Genomic DNA, 15502 nt, shown 5'->3' on the forward strand with positions numbered 1-15502 from the left:
TTTTTCCTTACCAGTGGAGTTTAGCGTCATCACGGTCGCCCCTTCCCAGTGTCAGAGACATACCAAGGACATCCTAACACCCGCCAAAACATACCAAGATGCTATGCACCTTCCATGTTCCGCGTTTGCCCCCCACTATGCTAGGAGGCCTACGTAGGGGAGTACGAGGATAAGCGATGGGACTGGCGATGAGCTCGTGTGATGGCCTCGGTTGGTTGGTTGGTTTACTTATGGGTTTGTTTGGGGGACTATCTATGGGCTCGTGGCTTTCTATGGGCTCGTGGCGTTCTATGGGCTCGTTCGGGTGACTATGGGACTCTCTGTGGCCTCTGTATGGTTTACTATGGGTTTGTTTGGCTTTTCTATGGGCTCGTTTGGCTTCTATGGGCTCGTTCGGCTTACTATGGGACTCTCGGTCGTTTCTCTATGGCTAACTTCTGTACTTGCTCTAGGGGCTAATCTTTACTTGTTCTGCGTGCTCCAGTGTCTAAGAACCCCCCTAACGACTTCCTAAGTCTCCTAAACACCTTCTAAAGTCTCCTAAGAACTCCCTAAAGGCCGCCTAAGGGCCGTCTATAGATCACCTAGGCATGATTTACGACGATCCATTCCCAACCGATGCTCTCCCTATGGACAACCCAGACATTATTTATGGGCAGACATGGTCAGTTCAACGGTTAACCTATACCTTCTCTTCCGGCCTATACGACTCTCAACGGCCTCTACGGCCTCTCTATGGACAACCTCAAGAACCCAAACATCTACCCTCGAATCTCTCTACCTTCTCTATGGACAACCCATACTTTTACAATATTCAAAAGTGTAAAATGTACATCACCTGTGGATTATCCTTCGACGATCTATGGATTAATCTAAATCCTCCCTATTCTCCCCCCACGTGAAATGCGGCATAATGTCGCTATACCATGCCACTCTATAGGGCATAGTCGTCTTCTCGGCGCTGCCTTGTACTTATCTTAACCATACAGATAGCCTCGTCATTGCCCGAAATGGCTTGGTCACCTTTTTCCCTCGGACATTATCTTTTAGCCCGCTTTCACTTTTTCGTCCATTCCACTTTCCATGTTTTCAATCAACCACCCATGCCAGCCCGCTATTTTTCCCTTCAGAGCTTTCCTTGGCGTCGCCGTCAGATCTTTTGTACCATGTTCCTCTTCTGCCTCATTTCTTTTCCCTTTCCTTTCTTTTAATCTACTGTTTTTTTGAATATCAAAACCCTCTATTTATGTCCAAATCCACATAGATTTCCTGGAAAACTCCCGCTCGTGTTGCGCATTCACAACAGCCCGCCAAGATGGCCAAGGATACAGCACCCGGTGATGTCATCTCCCCGTCCGCCGGTAGCTCAGACGGTCACATCGTCCGCCACCGCACCCGTAGCATCGGACATCTCTCCACCAACAACGGCCCCGACGGGGCACGCTCGCTCTCCAACGACTCCCAGGACGGCGCCGACAGCGACGATGCCCAGCTCCAGGCCGAGTTCGGGTACAAGCCCGTCTTCAAGCGCGAGTTTGGCTACCTCTCCACCTTTTCCTTCGCCGTGAGCATCTCGGGCCTCTTCGCGACCACAATGACTACCTACTCCTACCCGCTGGCTGCTGGCGGCGCTGCGGCGGCGGTGTGGTGTTGGTTGATCGCGGGGTCCGGGTGCATGTGTCTCGCCTTCTCTGTCGCGGAGCTGGTCTCGGCGTACCCTACGTCTGGCGGACTGTACTACACGGTGTCGCGCCTGGCGCCGAAGAAGTACGTGCCGGTCATATCGTGGATCACGGGCTGGATCAATCTGCTCGGTCAGATTGCTGGTGTGGCCAGTTCAGAGTACGGTGCCGCGCAGATGCTGCTCGCGGCCGTGGCTATGGGCACGGATTTCAAGTATGAGATTACGGAGAATACGACGGTTGGCGTTATGGCTGCATTGACCGTTCTCACGGGTCTGGTCAATTCGCTTTCCACGTACTGGATTGAGAAGATGACCAAGGGTTATGTTATCTTTCACATTGCTGTGCTGGTGTCTTGCTGTATTGCTCTGCTCGTCAAGACGGAGAACAAGAACACGGCGAGCTTTGTCTTCACAGAGATCGAGTCGAGCTCTGGATGGCAGCCAAAGGGGTTCTCATTTTTGTTCGGCTTCCTCTCTGTCGCCTGGACCATGACCGATTACGACGCCACGGCGCATATCACTGAGGAGATCTCGAACCCCGCCAAGAAAGCGCCCTGGGCCATCTCCGCCGCCATGACATTCACCTACATCGGCGGCTTCCTCTTCAACATCGTTCTCGGCTACTGCATGGGCCCCTCCTCGGCCGACATCCTCAGCGCCTACCAGCCCGTCGCCATGATCTTCTACAACTCCCTCGGCAAGGCCGGCGGCATCTTCTACACCGTCTGCGGCTTCATCATTATCAAGTTCGTGTGCTTCACGGCCCTCCAAGCCACAGCTCGCACCTTCTTCGCCTTCTCCCGCGACCGTCTCATCCCCTTCTCCCCCGTCTGGACAAAGGTCAGCTCCATCTCCGGCACGCCGCTCACCTCCGTCTGGCTCAGCGTCGTCCTCTGCATCCTGATCAACCTCATCGGACTCGGCTCCTACACCGCCATCTCGGGCGTCTTCAACGTCTGCGCCATCTCCCTCGATATCTCCTACTGCATCCCCATCGCCTGCAAGCTGATCTTCGGACAATTCAAGCCAGGCCCCTGGCACATGGGACGGTACTCAAGGTACATCAATATCTGGGCGTGTATCTGGACCGCGTTCGTGAGCGTCATCTTCGTGCTGCCGACCGCGTACCCTGTTGCGGCTGATACGATGAACTACGCGTGCGTCTTCTTGGTTGCGATCTTCTTCTTCGCGTACTTGTACTGGATTATGAGGGGCAAGCAGTTCTATACTGGTCCGATTGTGGAGGGCTATGAGGCGCCGCAGGTGGCGGGGGAGGGGGAGGAGCGGGAGAGTGGGTTAAGTGGGGAGTTAGCGGGGGAGAAGGTGGGGGAGAAGGTGGCCTAGGGGGGGTTGATGGAGAGGTTGGTCCGTGCGTTGGGCTTTGGCTAGTTGTGGTGGAAAGGGGGTCTCGGAGAGCGAGGCTTGTGTGTTTATATTTATTCCCCTGTATGATAGATTAGGTTTACGAATTGAGTTTCATTGCCATCAATGGGGTAGAAAAGAGGTGTTTGTGCTGCACATGAATCGGAATTTGGAATAGCAAAGCTCACAGGATGGTTTACCCATGTTATGTGTATGTCGACTATGGTAAACGATGGCGAAGAACCTACCTACTTACCTAGAAGTGTGAACATAGGACAGAGACGAAGTGAAGGATGACATGTGAGGTGGTGAGAAAGACGACGATGAGAAATAAGAGAGGTGGTGAGAAGTAAGCGGGCGGCGAGAAAGGCGAGGACGGTTGGGAGAAAGAGGGTCGACGACGCATGCTTCAGCGGGTTCTTGGGCATCGGCGCCGTTGGCTATGCATGCGCGCACAAGGGGGATGTTCGGGAGGGGAGATGCATGATACTACTTACCTTACTACCATCAATATTCCACAGCTTTAATCTTACTCTCATCAACATGCCACATCCCCACCACCAACTCCCTCGCCTTCTCCAAATTCACCCCCTCAATCCGTCTCTGCACCTCCTCCCTACTCCTCTCCACCTTCTCCGCCACCCCCTCCCACTCCAATCTCTCTCCTCCCTCTAACTCAACACCCACCAACTTTCCCCCTCTCTTCCTCACAACGCCATCAACAATCACCGTTTCCACATCCCGCACACCACTATGTCCCACAACAGCAACAACAGGATCCCAAGAACTCACCCCCGCCATCCCTGGAGTCCTTCCGTCGACCACCACTAGATCAGCTAAATACCCCTCCCTGATTCTCCCAATCTTATCACCCATCCCCACCGCCCTCGCACCGCCCACAGTGGCGAGATTAAACGCTTCTCTTGCTCCTCCTACCAGTTTCTGGGGAAACTCACCTTTGTCTAATAACGCGGCGTTGGTCTCTTGTCTAGCAAGCAACAGTGCAGCACGCGCTTCGGAAAGGATGCTAGACCCGCAGAAGGCATGACTGTCTACCCCCAGTGAACCATGGACGTCAGAGCGCAGCGCAACAGGCCATCCAAGCGCAGTCTGCGCCTCTGAAGACGGTGTAGAGGAGACATGAACTTTAGCAGCGTGAAGCACGGCGTGTTCAGCAAACGTAAGATTCGTAGCATGAGACAAAACAATGTCCGGCCCCAGTAACCCATAAGAATCCAAAAGTTCCACCGTAGACGCCTTCCCAAAAACAGGATTCTTCGCAACATGCGAAGTAATAACCTTCACCCCCGCCCTCCGGAACCGCTCAAAGATCCCGATGACAACTTCCTGAGGGAGGAAGTAGAGGTCAAAACCGAGACCGATGGTGAGGCGGCCGTTGGCGTGGGGTTGGGACTTGGCAAGGGACTCGAGTTGATCTAGGGACCAAGAAGAGAGGATATCGGATGAGGGGACGACGGTGGAGACGGTCCAGGAGGTTAGGGGGACGGAGGGTGTGGCGTAGGCGTAGGTGGAGCGGAGACCTGAGGCGGTGGTTGCGGATAAGCATTGAGTTGCTGGGGGATGTTAGTGTGTGTTGCGAGGTAAAAAGGGGAAGGAGCGAAGGGGTATGGCTGAAAGGGCAGGAACGAGGGAGATGAGGTAAGAGTAACTGAGGTAAGAGCGAAGGAGTCAAGAACGAGTGAGGAAAGAACGAGTGGAGAAAAATGAGGTGGCAGGAGCGAGGAACAAGAGCGTGGGGACAAGAATGAGGCAGGGGCAATCGGGTGAGAGCTAGGAGGCAAGAATGAGGGGGGAAGAGCGAGGAGGCAGGAGCGAGGGCATAGGAGTTTGAAGAGGCATGTGCGATAGGACAAAAGTGAAGAGGCAGGAGCAAAGAAAAAGCAAGGCAAGAGCGACTCACCATGTTCGGGGGTGTAGTTGCCGTGCGAGTGGTCAAGGACATATGTGGTTCCCGCATCGATGGCTTCAAGACAGCCGGCTAGTTGGCCCCAGAACATGTCCTCTGGCGTGAAGTTGTAACTCTGCATATTTCCTACTCCATCCCGAGATTAGTATTTTGCTCATCATGTGGGGATTATGATGCTACAGTACCTGCCACCATATAGTCCAGCAGCGTCTCATCCATATGCCGCCCCTTCAACTGCGTCTGCCATAGGTGATGATGCGTATCAATGAAGCCAGGGGAAACGATCTTGCCCTTGCAATCGATAATCGTAGTGCCTTGTGGCACCTCTATACCCGTCGCGATTTTTGCAATCAGGTTCCCTGTGACGAGAACATCAGTGTCACTGAGTGCAGTCACATAGTCTTCATCGTCGTGGTATAGAACCGTTCCGCCCTGAAGGAGGATACTTGAGGTCATGGTGAATGGTTTATACTATATGTAACCTTATAATTGATTCAATTTACTTCTTAGTAGCGGGCTTCCAAGGGGACTTTATATACGGAACGGTTACACGTAAGGGACACTCCATGTTCCTTCGTGTTATACAGATATTGATACAGGTATTATATTTGCTGACAAGGGATTAATCCGCCAGGGCGGCGGAGCCGATGAGTATATTCACATGCCTTCAAGATTTGATTCAGTTCTATGACGAGTCCATTTGACAGTGACAGGGCTTTAAACTAGTAAAGTCGTGTTCTGGGCCCGTCGAATGCCAAAGCTGGGCCGGCAATAGGAATCTCGGAATTCATGTCTCCAGTTTTCTGTCAAATGGATTTGATGTAGCTGGTAGATTTCAATCGGAATTTTGAGCTGTGAAGCCCGAAAGGCCGAGTGTTGGGTAAGCTGAGCGGAATTAAGTGCTCCTAGGCCCCGAATTCCGATGCCGATCTGATGGAAATTGTTATTAACTTCGGAATATCCGGCTTATAGAAAAGTTTAAAAAGCTCTATATACTCTTCGTTTGCCAGATTCCGGTCTTCAGCGACCCCTTGGATCCTTATAAGCGGCTTTGGATCGCATACGTCAACACAGCCCTTGGAGTTCCGCAATTCCGCAACTCGTTCTCATCACGCCATCCTTAGACCGTTTTAAAGCAACATGCTTCCATGTTCCTTTATCAAAAGGGAAGGTGACAGAAAAATAAAAAGGAGATGGGAATAGATCTGTATATCGAACATTCAGCTTCAACAATCCGAGGTACTCTATCTATATAGTCCTATATAGTCGGAGTCTGATACTGTCCGTCCCGCCCGGATTAGAGTTCGACGGGAATAGGGAGGCTCGGCCCCGTCTGGTAACTCTGGTTGAGTGGGGATGGCACATCACCGACACGTGACAAATTGCCATTGTCGGCGCAGCGCAGGAGTGAAGCACGAGATCAAGTTGTCTTAATCCACTTTTCCCGGAACTCGTCGCATTCGGTACTGCACATCAAAATAAAGTACGTATATTGTGGTACGGGGAGTAGCATCAAGCCGCACTAAGGCGTCAACATCAGCCTACCACATTCTGACTTTTGCTTACTTTGGTAGCTGCGACCCTGTATAGCATCCCAAGCTAAACCCTTCTCCTCCAATCTCAGTGTTCTCAATTCGGCCTTATACATTTGGAGTCCCACGATACCTCCCCCCTCTTCCACCCTCCCCCCACTGTCTTGTCCAATTATGTGGTCCTCAAGGGACCAGCCCTCACTGGCAGCACACCCTTTTTCAGATGGTGTCATTGCAGGCATAAAGTAACGATCATTATGATCTGCCATTCAGTCGGTAGCTTGATATAGATTCCATATATATACCAGCACATAACCCGGGAGGGTTAACAATGGTCCCCCATTTCTTGCTTTTTCATTCTTTGAACCTCCCGCAGCAACTTGAATCTCGAAGAAGCTATACCCTTCAGATAGGACGTCATGGGGGAGGTAGAAGAAACTCCATCTCCATCGCCATCGCAGCGTAAAGCAGATTTGTCCCAGCCAGCATACGATGACTCCAAGCTTGAGGCCGGAGTGCTCTCGGTGACCGAGAGCGATACCTTTCGTAACGCGGCAGATGAAGCGGTTGCGGCAATCCCCAAGGGCACAATTGACCCGGTCTATGAGGCGAAAGCTCGTGTCTTGAACCATGCGGTAATTTAGCCAGAGGCCTTTTCCCAAGCACTCCGTCATTATCGGGCAGCTCATGGCTCAGATACTTATTGCTCCCAGATCCAAGAAATCGGGATGGGGTGGTATCAGTGGCAGCTATTCGTCGTCGTGGGGTTTGGCTGGGCAAACGACAATCTGTGGCCCATTGTGACCTCTTTGATATGTAAAGATTCCTCGCTCAATTCAAATCTTCTGTTTCCCCATGCGTTTCTTGCAGTAATGTTAACAGCCTGCAGTCACTCCGATCAAAAACGAGTTCAATCCGTCCAAACCACCGCTTCTCAGTCTTGCACAGAATATAGGCCTCCTTGCAGGCGCTATGTTCTGGGGCTTTGGCTGTGACGTCTTCGGCAGAAAATGGGCATTCAACTTGACACTTGGTATCACAGCCGTATTTGGTCTGATCTCAGCAGGGTCCCCCAACTTCGCCTCCATTGGAATCTTTGCTGCCCTCTGGAGTTTCGGCGTTGGCGGCAACCTCCCAGTGGACTCGGCTGTCTTCCTCGAATTTCTCCCAGGATCACATCAATATCTCCTGACAATTCTGTCGATTTACTGGGCAATTGCTCAGGTCGTGGCTACTCTGGTTGCCTGGCCGCTTCTGGGGAGCCACACATGTGAAGAGAAAACAGTGTGCCATAGATCTGATAACATGGGCTGGAGATACTTCGTCATAGTGATGGGGGCGATATCAATGGTTGAGTTCTTCGTCCGCTTTGGCTTCTTCACGGTCTTCGAGTCCCCGAAGTACCACATGGGTAAGGGAAATGATGAGGAGGCCGTCCGGATTGTCCATGAAGTCGCCAAAAGAAATGGAAAGGTTTCCAACCGTAAGCACCTACAACCAGCTACAACAGTTTCCTAACTAACACTCACAGTTACTCTCGCCGACCTCCAAGCCTGCGACCCGACTGGTGCTGGTGCACAAACCGACGCAGCCGCAGCCCTAAAGCGTAAACTTGAGAAGTTCAACCTAACGCATGTGCGCGCCCTCTTTGCAACTCCAAAACTGGCACTATCAACGTCCTTGATCATTTTGATCTGGGCCTTTATTGGATTGGGATACCCTCTCTACAACGCATTCCTGCCATACCTACAAGCAATCCGCGGCGCTGAGTTTGGTGACGGGTCCACTTACCTCACCTACCGTAACTCGCTCATTGTGGCCGTCCTCGGTATCCCTGGCGCTCTGATAGGCGGTGCCCTCGTTGAGGTCCGCGGCTTTGGGAGGAAGGGCACACTTTCTGCCTCAACAGTTCTCACGGGGGTTTTCCTGTACGCCTCAACCACGGCAGTGACATCCAACGCGCTGCTAGGTTGGAATTGTGCCTTTAACTTCTTTTCGAATATAATGTTCGCAGTGCTTTATTCGTATACACCAGAGGTACGTAGCCCATATTGATTTTGGAATAACATCAACTAACAGGATGAAGGTATTCCCCACAAAAGACCGCGGGACAGGCAATGCGCTCACTGCGACGGCGAATCGGATCTTTGGGATCATGGCTGTAAGTTCTATATTTATTTTGTCTGTGGCGAAAGTCGGTTTGAGAATGAGATGCTAACATTAACATTAAGCCCATCATTGCAATGTATGCAAACCTGGAGACGTCAGCTCCGGTGTATACCAGTGGAGCTTTGTTCATTGCGGCAGGACTGCTTGTTATCATCTTGCCCTTTGAATCACAAGGGAAATCGAGTTTATAACTTGTATCTAGTAACGGAGGTCTAGCTAGAGTGTTGACCATTAGGTGTACTGATGCTGAATATTGAGTAATATATAAAACCTATTATAAGGTTATAAATGCAGAATTATTATTTTATACTTGCTTTAGCCAAATAAATTTGTTGGCTTAAATTTGTATATATGATAGTGGCCGACAATCTAATATTAGTTTGCCTCCTCTTGGCTCGCATCCTTCACGGTAGTTGGGCGGAGGCTTATAATCCCGATCTCGCCAACTTGTCAATCACCTTCTGAACACCACACAATCTCACAACCTATCATGTGCCATCAGGTTTAGGCTTATACGACAGCGAGGCTGAGGACCAAACACGCTGAAGTTTCCACCAGAAAGGCCTCATTCCTTTCATCTCCCAAGATGAAAGGACTGGGGGAATTACTCGGAAAGGCTCGTTTGTCAGAAACAGCCACCACCCCAGACACCTCAAGCCTCCCCACATTCACACCCTTCCCCCGCCTTCCCACCGAGCTCCGCACCGCCATCTGGCGCGCCGCCCTACCATGTAACCTCCACATCACCGAGCTTCTCATCTACAACAAAAGCATCGCACCCCATCTTATTGCCCACACGATCTTCAGCGTCAACCGTGAGTCCCGCGCCGAAGCATTCCGGGTCCTGCTGAACGCCCCACCACCGTACAGCTTGCCCGCCGACCCGGGACAAGACATCATTTCCCTTGATCCGCGGATATGGAATGACCTACCTCACATGTCCGTCGGCAAGGCGCCTATACGCGCCGCTGTCAGCGATGTCGATCGTGCCTACCGATTCGTCGCTTCGACGCTGGTGGATAGCGAGGGAGGTCGGTTCGACAGCCTGCCAGTTGACATGCGGTTCTATTCAGCGTATGGCCACAACAATTTACCTGCGGGCCCGCGGGACTTCCAAGGTAGGCCGCTGAGGATGGATTTTTTTTGTGTTGCGAGGAAGTTAGGGAGGGGGAGGGGGGGGTTGGGGGGGGGATTCTATGTGAACAGTGCGGATGGTGGGGACGGATTGGTGGGGATAAGTGGGAGGAAGGACCAGGGGTCGAAGAAGCCTGTTTTGCGGGTTGTGTATGTGTTATAGTGAGATGCTTGGGTGGTACATGGGGGGACTTCGGGGAGCAGGCAGGGGAGCGCTGCAATTCGGGCGTGCCGAATTCTTCATTTGTTAGCTTTGGCATCCTATTTTTCACACCTATCCATGGGCAAGGTACTATCCAGTTTGCAACGTATCTTTTGGTTGGGAGAACGGCAGGGGATAGTAAGCAGGTGACTTTCTAATATGCTGGCAACCGGAACGGTCTTATATTTCATGCCTGCACAAGAGATGGTGCATCAGCGCAGATAAACGTTGGATTTCGAAAATATAGCTATATATCTCTATGATCCGTCCGAACAATCCATTTCGTTGCTTCATGATTGGGGTATAACCAAGAGTTTTTAGCTCAGTGGTGTTCTTGGAAATTGTATCCAGATCCTCCTCTTCTTCGCCTCTTAGAGGCTGGCGGCCGTGTAGCTGAACTTCCTTTTTTTTTCCGCTTCCGAAAGAGAAAAATGCGCAGACTGCCTCTCTCATTCTCATTAAATAGCCCTTTCTTCCTTCTTCCAACCTCTGAAGGACTTGGTCAGGGACCGGGTCTGCCTTCGAGCCATCGCGTCTTCATCGTGTCCCGTCCCCCCTCCTATCTCCTCAGGCAACTACAGACGTTTCCCTACACCTGGAAGAATTTGAGGCTGATATCTGCTTTGCCGCTGCTCTCTCCTTCTATTCCTCTCTGCCATTCTTTGACTCTCGTGAGCTCCCCTGCATTTGGGGCCTCTACCAATCGCCATGAGGCGATGGCGTGGAGGAGGGCGTGGGGTTGCTGACGAACGCTATGGAATTTCCATGGGACTTCATTCCCTCCACTTTAGGTGCTGCACGACACGCCCACTGGACAGTTCCAGTCAATAGCATTGTAATCCCACCCATAACAGCCGTCGCAAAGTTGAAGGCCCGAGGCCAGAAGCTGCTATATAGCGCGCGGGACTCCATTGTGGATGCATTCAGCGTTCGACGCTCCAGATTCGTCGTGAATAGACATTAGAAGGACGTAGTACCCAGAAATAAGTACCAAATCGAAATATCGTATCAGAGGCTGAAATCGACATTGCCCAAGGACGCGACAATTTTGTCTTCGTCGGTTACGTGTGTTGCTGATTGCGTTGTGGACGGAGAAGATTCGATGACTTCACCGCTGGTTCTAGTAGTGTTATGTCCAGTACCATTGCTACTAGTAGCAGTAGCATTGGTTCTCTGTCTCAGTTCTTCCCCCGAGGCAGTGTCTATCACAGTGACGTTCGCCACAGTAGGGTTCGCTTGGCCCTGTCTGATATTCTGAAAGGACCATGTAGGCTCAAAGCTCTGAGATTTCCAGGCGTGGCCGACTCGCTCGTACATTTCATCGATTTGCTCGAGTGTGAGCTTGGACGTCTCATACACCATGATCCAGACGAAGAAGAATGCGAAGATGCAACAGACTCCCCAAACATAGAATATCTGAGGACCCAAATCCAATGCACCTGGGCCGCTTCCTAGAAGGTAAGGGGTCGTGTATGCGATTATAAAGTTTAACAGCCAATTCGACGAGGTAGAAATTGACATCGATTTGGCGCGGACTTTCAGTGGGAAGATCTCTGCAGTAACGACCCAGCATACTGGACCCCACGTGGAGGCGAAGCAGAATAGGTAAATGCATATGAACGCAGCATACAACTTATTCGAAGTATCCGTACTCAAGCTGTGGACTGAGCCAACTGATGCCACAATCAGTTGGCAAACAGCCATACTGACAGCGCCGACCATCAGCAGTCGGCGTCGACCGAGCGACTCGACAAAAACGATGCCAGGAAGTGTTCCAATAACATTGACAGAGTTTGCGATCACCTGAAATAAAAACCCTGAACCGATGACTTTGTCGAAGAACGAGTTTCCAAAGTAGAAGATGAAGTTACAGCCACTCAATTGTTGCAGCATGAAAAGACCACAGCCGGTAAGAAGGCGCCGACCGAGGTGGGGCGTTCCGAAGAAGACGTCGCGGTAGGTAGATGGGCCAAGGGAAACCTCGTAGGCATGGTTCGCTTCAATTTCCGCAATCTCGTCAACCAGAGCCGGGTGCGTGATATCTAATCGTCGAATTCGTGAAAGTGACGCTGCTGCTTCGGCATGGAGGCCACGCTTGATGAGGTATCTCGGCGTTTCTGGCAGGACGATCATGCCCAGTACGAGAATCGCTGCCCAAACGTACTGTAGCGCCACGGGGATTTGGAACGACGCAGCGGTGTCGATTCTGTTGGAGAAATATTCGACTATTGCTGCAATGAGCAGCCCCACTGTGATCGCCAGTTGATATGTGCAAACTAAGACTCCGCGAACCCATTTCGGTGCCATCTCGGATTGATATAGAGGAACGATGACAGAGATCATGCCCACGCCTACTCCAGCGACAAATCTAGTTGTAGTCAGTATTGTCTGATCATATATTCGATTGATGTCACATACCTTCCGGCCACATACAATGGGAGGGCCATTGACGCGACTTGAAGAGTGACTCCAATTGCGAAGACGCCCACGGCAATCATCAGAGCACGTCGGCGACCAAGCTGATCGGCAAGCGGAGCTGCACCGAGCGCGCCGACAAATGTTCCAGCGCTGAGTATAGACACGACCTCGGCCGTTTGGGCGGGAGTCAAGGCTTTCCTAGAGGGGTTCTTGGGATCGACTTGTGTCGCGAATTGATTGAGCCACCAGGGTGTCGCGATGATGCCGCTGATGATCCTGCAGGCCCCAAGTTAGCCATGCGTCCCTCATAAGCATTCAAGGTATATCGCAAGCTGGTGTCTTACCCAGTATCGTAACCATAGAGGAGACCACCGAACGTGACGAAGAGGCCGATCAGGATAGCCGGTGCAGTCGTGCCGGCGACGTTGTCTGGTTTTTTCCAGAACATAGCGACTGCAAGACCCTGCCTCCAGCGGAGGGCCCAGGTCGTTGTTGTTATCAGCTTCTGGCGGTTTTTCGTAGATGACAAGAGTGAGGTTTGTTTAGTTGTCGGTGATCTGCAGATGATTAAAGTGCGGAGAAAGAAACATCATTGGATGAGACGAGGTGTAATCGAGCAACAAGTGGGCACTTGGCGATAGCAATGGTGGAGCCAAAAATTTGGGGTTTCTTAAGGTTCTGGGGTGGGTGGAGGAAGGATGTGGAGGTGTGGAGTATAAGTAGATTAGTACTCGTAAGCGCGGACACCAAGACTTTTGGGCCAATGTTTATCAATCAAGGGGGGGAGACCGAGGAGAGTAACACGAATAAACAACTGCCAACAGCAACAATAACAGTAATGTCTCCCTGTAATAAATGATGCTGAGACAGAGAAGTATGATATACGCCTGGTACATAAGAGGCTATTGTGATATTTATGCGTCAATATTGATTTATTGTATAGGCTTTTGCTGCTTCATAAATGCGGTAGATTTTGAGAACAGAACTCTCGACATGTGAGATCTTGAAGGAACTAACAACCAAGTACGACAATAATATGAGCATGAAAGAGAGAGCTTCTCCTCGATGCCTCGGCAGCGTACAGCAAGACAACAATGGACGCAGTATGGTTTGCGAACCGGGGTTTCAATGTGAGGTTTTGAATGGGGTGGCTGATCACTTCGGAATAGAGCCCCCTTGGCTCCTCGGCATTGTACAACAAGACGGCAAGGTGCATCAGAGGCAATTGAATTCCCTATTAAGTTTATAGAGACTGTGTTGCTGAATGAATGCAGGAAGGTTTGAGAACCGGATTTTGACTGCAAGGACTTGCACGGGGCGTCAGCCACCACTGCGACTATATCTACTTGAGCCCCTTCCTTCCGCAACATGGTGTAACCAGACGGCAAGGCACATATATGCGCCAGCACACTCAATCAACCACATACTTTGGCTCTATTTCCTCAGCCTTACAGCTCCTCTTCACAACAACTTGGTCCCAGTCCACGCCATCCAATATTCGCAGATTCACAGGCAATATCTCTGGCCATATGGTCTGTATTGTATCTGGCCAATTTGCCGCTTCTTCCGGCAACCCTTTTTTGCCAATATGGACGGACACGCCACAGATCGAGCAGAACTTGTGCTGCTGGAATTTGCGACCCATCATGTACGCTGTGAGGCTGTTGGTCGGGTCTGAGATGGAGACCTGAGGACGGAGGGGGTAGAAGAAGATTGTGCCATTCTGGAGCAATGTTAGTTGAACAGATTGCGGAAAGACAAAAGTTGAGTAAGGTAGTAATAGCTGCAAGGAGATATAAAATGCGGGGTTGCGGTGTAATAAACAGATACATACCCGCATGCAAATACTGCAATTGCATTCCTGAACATATTCCGTATGCTCGGCGAAGGGACTCCCCGGTCCTCTAATTTCTGGCAGTGTCTGTCCCTTGCTTGGGAGAGGCTTCGCCTTGACCGCCACGGTCACATTGCCACAGTGGCAACTTCCAGTAAAGATGGTCGAATTCTCAATACCGGCAAGGGGCAGGGGGCCCGCGAATTCTTGTGGCTTGTATGCTGGTTCACTTGCAGTGCCATCGTATCTGATATTGTTAGCGGGTGGAACGGTTGCTGGGAGCCAGTGAGAGCTTCTCACGGCTTGTTCTCGAGAGCCCATATATCGACGCCCATCAACGTCCTGGCCTGCAACCACCATTAATCACGCAATAGAATCAGAAGGGCCTTGCGTACATTAATTCCCACATCGATACCCTGGATTTTCCCGTGAGGCAGGCCCAAGACATTGGTCCCGCAAGTTGGGCAGAACTATTGCCGTGAGTTTTGTCATTCTAAAAATTAATTGCCGATGATACCTTGTGAATCATGGAGCCAGCTCCAAAGTCATACGCTTTCAATATTCCACCTCCCCTAACAATATTAAAATGGCTCGTATCTGTAAATATCCATTTGTAGCCATTTTTAAAACAGGTATTGCAGTTGCATTCAATAAAGCTTTTTAACTCGGGGATTTGGATATTGAACTTGAATGCCCCACAGTGGCAGTTGCCGGAATAGGTCTTGAGCTCAGGAGTCTGTTCGGACATTGTCTTATTTAGGAACTGAGTCAGTGATTTTGATAACCTACTTGAACGATGTATGGGAACGACTGCATTTTATAATTCCTGGACCAGTTTTGGGTGCTGATCTCGCGTCGCTAATAGGCAACAACGGTTGCGTGTCGTTGACAACCATTGCCAACCGGCACCTGGTCTAAACGGAATAGGAAGGAATGTTTGTACGTCCCCAAATATTTGAATTGTACAAGTCAACATTTTGTGGTAGTAGAGGAATTGCCCCGCACCCCCAACATGGCCAAGGATAGTAAAAAGTGGCACTAATATTCTTTAGTATATCGAAACTTGGCAAAATTGCACTTGGACCAAAAATTAGCTTAAGGCCAACTGACAATATAATTGTAGAATCCGTATCTAATTATGTAGGAGGTCGTTAAGCATATTTATCAGAAATAGAAGCTCAAGCGCGTTGTGCTGGACCCTACAACGGTGTGACGCATCGCAGGGTATAATTTTCACTAC

The 15502-nt window shown here is 50.7% G+C and overlaps 7 protein-coding genes across 7 annotated transcripts; 4 read left to right on the forward strand and 3 right to left on the reverse strand.

Moving 5' to 3' along the window:
- Positions 1-535: 535 nt before the first annotated feature.
- Positions 536-1071, forward strand: VE01_10733 (uncharacterized protein). Its single transcript, XM_059464185.1, has one exon. The coding sequence runs from the start codon at positions 591-593 to the stop codon at positions 900-902; it is 312 nt and encodes a 103-aa protein (XP_059320168.1). The 5' UTR covers positions 536-590; the 3' UTR covers positions 903-1071.
- VE01_00799 (uncharacterized protein) lies at positions 1061-3028 on the forward strand (the record flags this gene model as incomplete). The annotated part of the gene is made up of 1 exon (XM_018270327.2): positions 1061-3028. Exon 1 carries the CDS (start codon positions 1316-1318, stop codon positions 3026-3028), a length of 1713 nt encoding a protein of 570 aa, XP_018134705.1. The 5' UTR covers positions 1061-1315.
- Positions 3029-3513: 485 nt separating this feature from the next.
- VE01_00800 (uncharacterized protein) lies at positions 3514-5645 on the reverse strand. Its single transcript, XM_018270328.2, has 3 exons — positions 5159-5645; positions 4968-5099; positions 3514-4620 (listed from the first exon to the last, which is right to left on the reverse strand). Exons 1-3 carry the CDS (start codon positions 5427-5429, stop codon positions 3554-3556), a joined length of 1470 nt encoding a protein of 489 aa, XP_018134675.1. The 5' UTR covers positions 5430-5645; the 3' UTR covers positions 3514-3553.
- Positions 5646-5964: 319 nt separating this feature from the next.
- VE01_00801 (uncharacterized protein) lies at positions 5965-8969 on the forward strand. Its single transcript, XM_059463303.1, has 6 exons — positions 5965-6456; positions 6548-7321; positions 7395-7988; positions 8037-8542; positions 8592-8666; positions 8737-8969. Exons 2-6 carry the CDS (start codon positions 7234-7236, stop codon positions 8863-8865), a joined length of 1392 nt encoding a protein of 463 aa, XP_059320075.1. The 5' UTR covers positions 5965-6456; positions 6548-7233; the 3' UTR covers positions 8866-8969.
- A 175-nt stretch (positions 8970-9144) lies between these two features.
- Positions 9145-10284, forward strand: VE01_00802 (uncharacterized protein). The gene has a single exon (XM_018270330.2). It carries the CDS (start codon positions 9261-9263, stop codon positions 9969-9971), a length of 711 nt encoding a protein of 236 aa, XP_018134677.1. The 5' UTR covers positions 9145-9260; the 3' UTR covers positions 9972-10284.
- Positions 10122-13104, reverse strand: VE01_00803 (uncharacterized protein). Its single transcript, XM_018270331.2, has 3 exons — positions 12773-13104; positions 12429-12704; positions 10122-12378 (listed from the first exon to the last, which is right to left on the reverse strand). Exons 1-3 carry the CDS (start codon positions 12874-12876, stop codon positions 11019-11021), a joined length of 1740 nt encoding a protein of 579 aa, XP_018134676.1. The 5' UTR covers positions 12877-13104; the 3' UTR covers positions 10122-11018.
- A 210-nt stretch (positions 13105-13314) lies between these two features.
- VE01_00804 (uncharacterized protein) lies at positions 13315-15382 on the reverse strand. Its single transcript, XM_018270332.2, has 5 exons — positions 14780-15382; positions 14658-14732; positions 14563-14609; positions 14263-14509; positions 13315-14151 (listed from the first exon to the last, which is right to left on the reverse strand). The coding sequence occupies exons 1-5, from the start codon at positions 15008-15010 to the stop codon at positions 13840-13842; spliced, it is 912 nt and encodes a 303-aa protein (XP_018134672.1). The 5' UTR covers positions 15011-15382; the 3' UTR covers positions 13315-13839.
- Between the last annotated feature and the right edge of the window lie 120 nt (positions 15383-15502).

Source organism: Pseudogymnoascus verrucosus, assembly GCF_001662655.1.
Source record: "Pseudogymnoascus verrucosus strain UAMH 10579 unplaced genomic scaffold scaffold_2, whole genome shotgun sequence".
NCBI lineage: Eukaryota > Fungi > Ascomycota > Leotiomycetes > Thelebolales > Thelebolaceae > Pseudogymnoascus > Pseudogymnoascus verrucosus.

What these genes read in the sequence shown, in the direction of transcription:
- VE01_10733 (XM_059464185.1), top strand. Translation starts at nt 591, where the DNA reads ATGATTTACGACGATCCATTCCCAACCGATGCTCTCCCTATGGACAAC.
- VE01_00800 (XM_018270328.2), bottom strand. Translation starts at nt 5,429, where the DNA reads ATGACCTCAAGTATCCTCCTTCAGGGCGGAACGGTTCTATACCACGAC. An exon ending in GCTGGACTATATGGTGGCAG is followed by an intron (nt 5,100 to 5,158) that starts GTACTGTAGCAT and finishes GGGATGGAGTAG; the next exon opens with GAAATATGCAGAGTTACAAC. An exon ending in CAACTACACCCCCGAACATG is followed by an intron (nt 4,621 to 4,967) that starts GTGAGTCGCTCT and finishes AACATCCCCCAG; the next exon opens with CAACTCAATGCTTATCCGCA.
- VE01_00801 (XM_059463303.1), top strand. Translation starts at nt 7,234, where the DNA reads ATGGGGTGGTATCAGTGGCAGCTATTCGTCGTCGTGGGGTTTGGCTGG. An exon ending in CATTGTGACCTCTTTGATAT is followed by an intron (nt 7,322 to 7,394) that starts GTAAAGATTCCT and finishes AACAGCCTGCAG; the next exon opens with TCACTCCGATCAAAAACGAG. An exon ending in GGATCTTTGGGATCATGGCT is followed by an intron (nt 8,667 to 8,736) that starts GTAAGTTCTATA and finishes ATTAACATTAAG; the next exon opens with CCCATCATTGCAATGTATGC.
- VE01_00802 (XM_018270330.2), top strand. Translation starts at nt 9,261, where the DNA reads ATGAAAGGACTGGGGGAATTACTCGGAAAGGCTCGTTTGTCAGAAACA.
- VE01_00803 (XM_018270331.2), bottom strand. Translation starts at nt 12,876, where the DNA reads ATGTTCTGGAAAAAACCAGACAACGTCGCCGGCACGACTGCACCGGCT. An exon ending in CTCTATGGTTACGATACTGG is followed by an intron (nt 12,705 to 12,772) that starts GTAAGACACCAG and finishes TGGGGCCTGCAG; the next exon opens with GATCATCAGCGGCATCATCG. An exon ending in CCATTGTATGTGGCCGGAAG is followed by an intron (nt 12,379 to 12,428) that starts GTATGTGACATC and finishes GACTACAACTAG; the next exon opens with ATTTGTCGCTGGAGTAGGCG.
- VE01_00804 (XM_018270332.2), bottom strand. Translation starts at nt 15,010, where the DNA reads ATGTCCGAACAGACTCCTGAGCTCAAGACCTATTCCGGCAACTGCCAC. An exon ending in CTGGCTCCATGATTCACAAG is followed by an intron (nt 14,733 to 14,779) that starts GTATCATCGGCA and finishes TCACGGCAATAG; the next exon opens with TTCTGCCCAACTTGCGGGAC. An exon ending in TGGGCTCTCGAGAACAAGCC is followed by an intron (nt 14,510 to 14,562) that starts GTGAGAAGCTCT and finishes TAACAATATCAG; the next exon opens with ATACGATGGCACTGCAAGTG.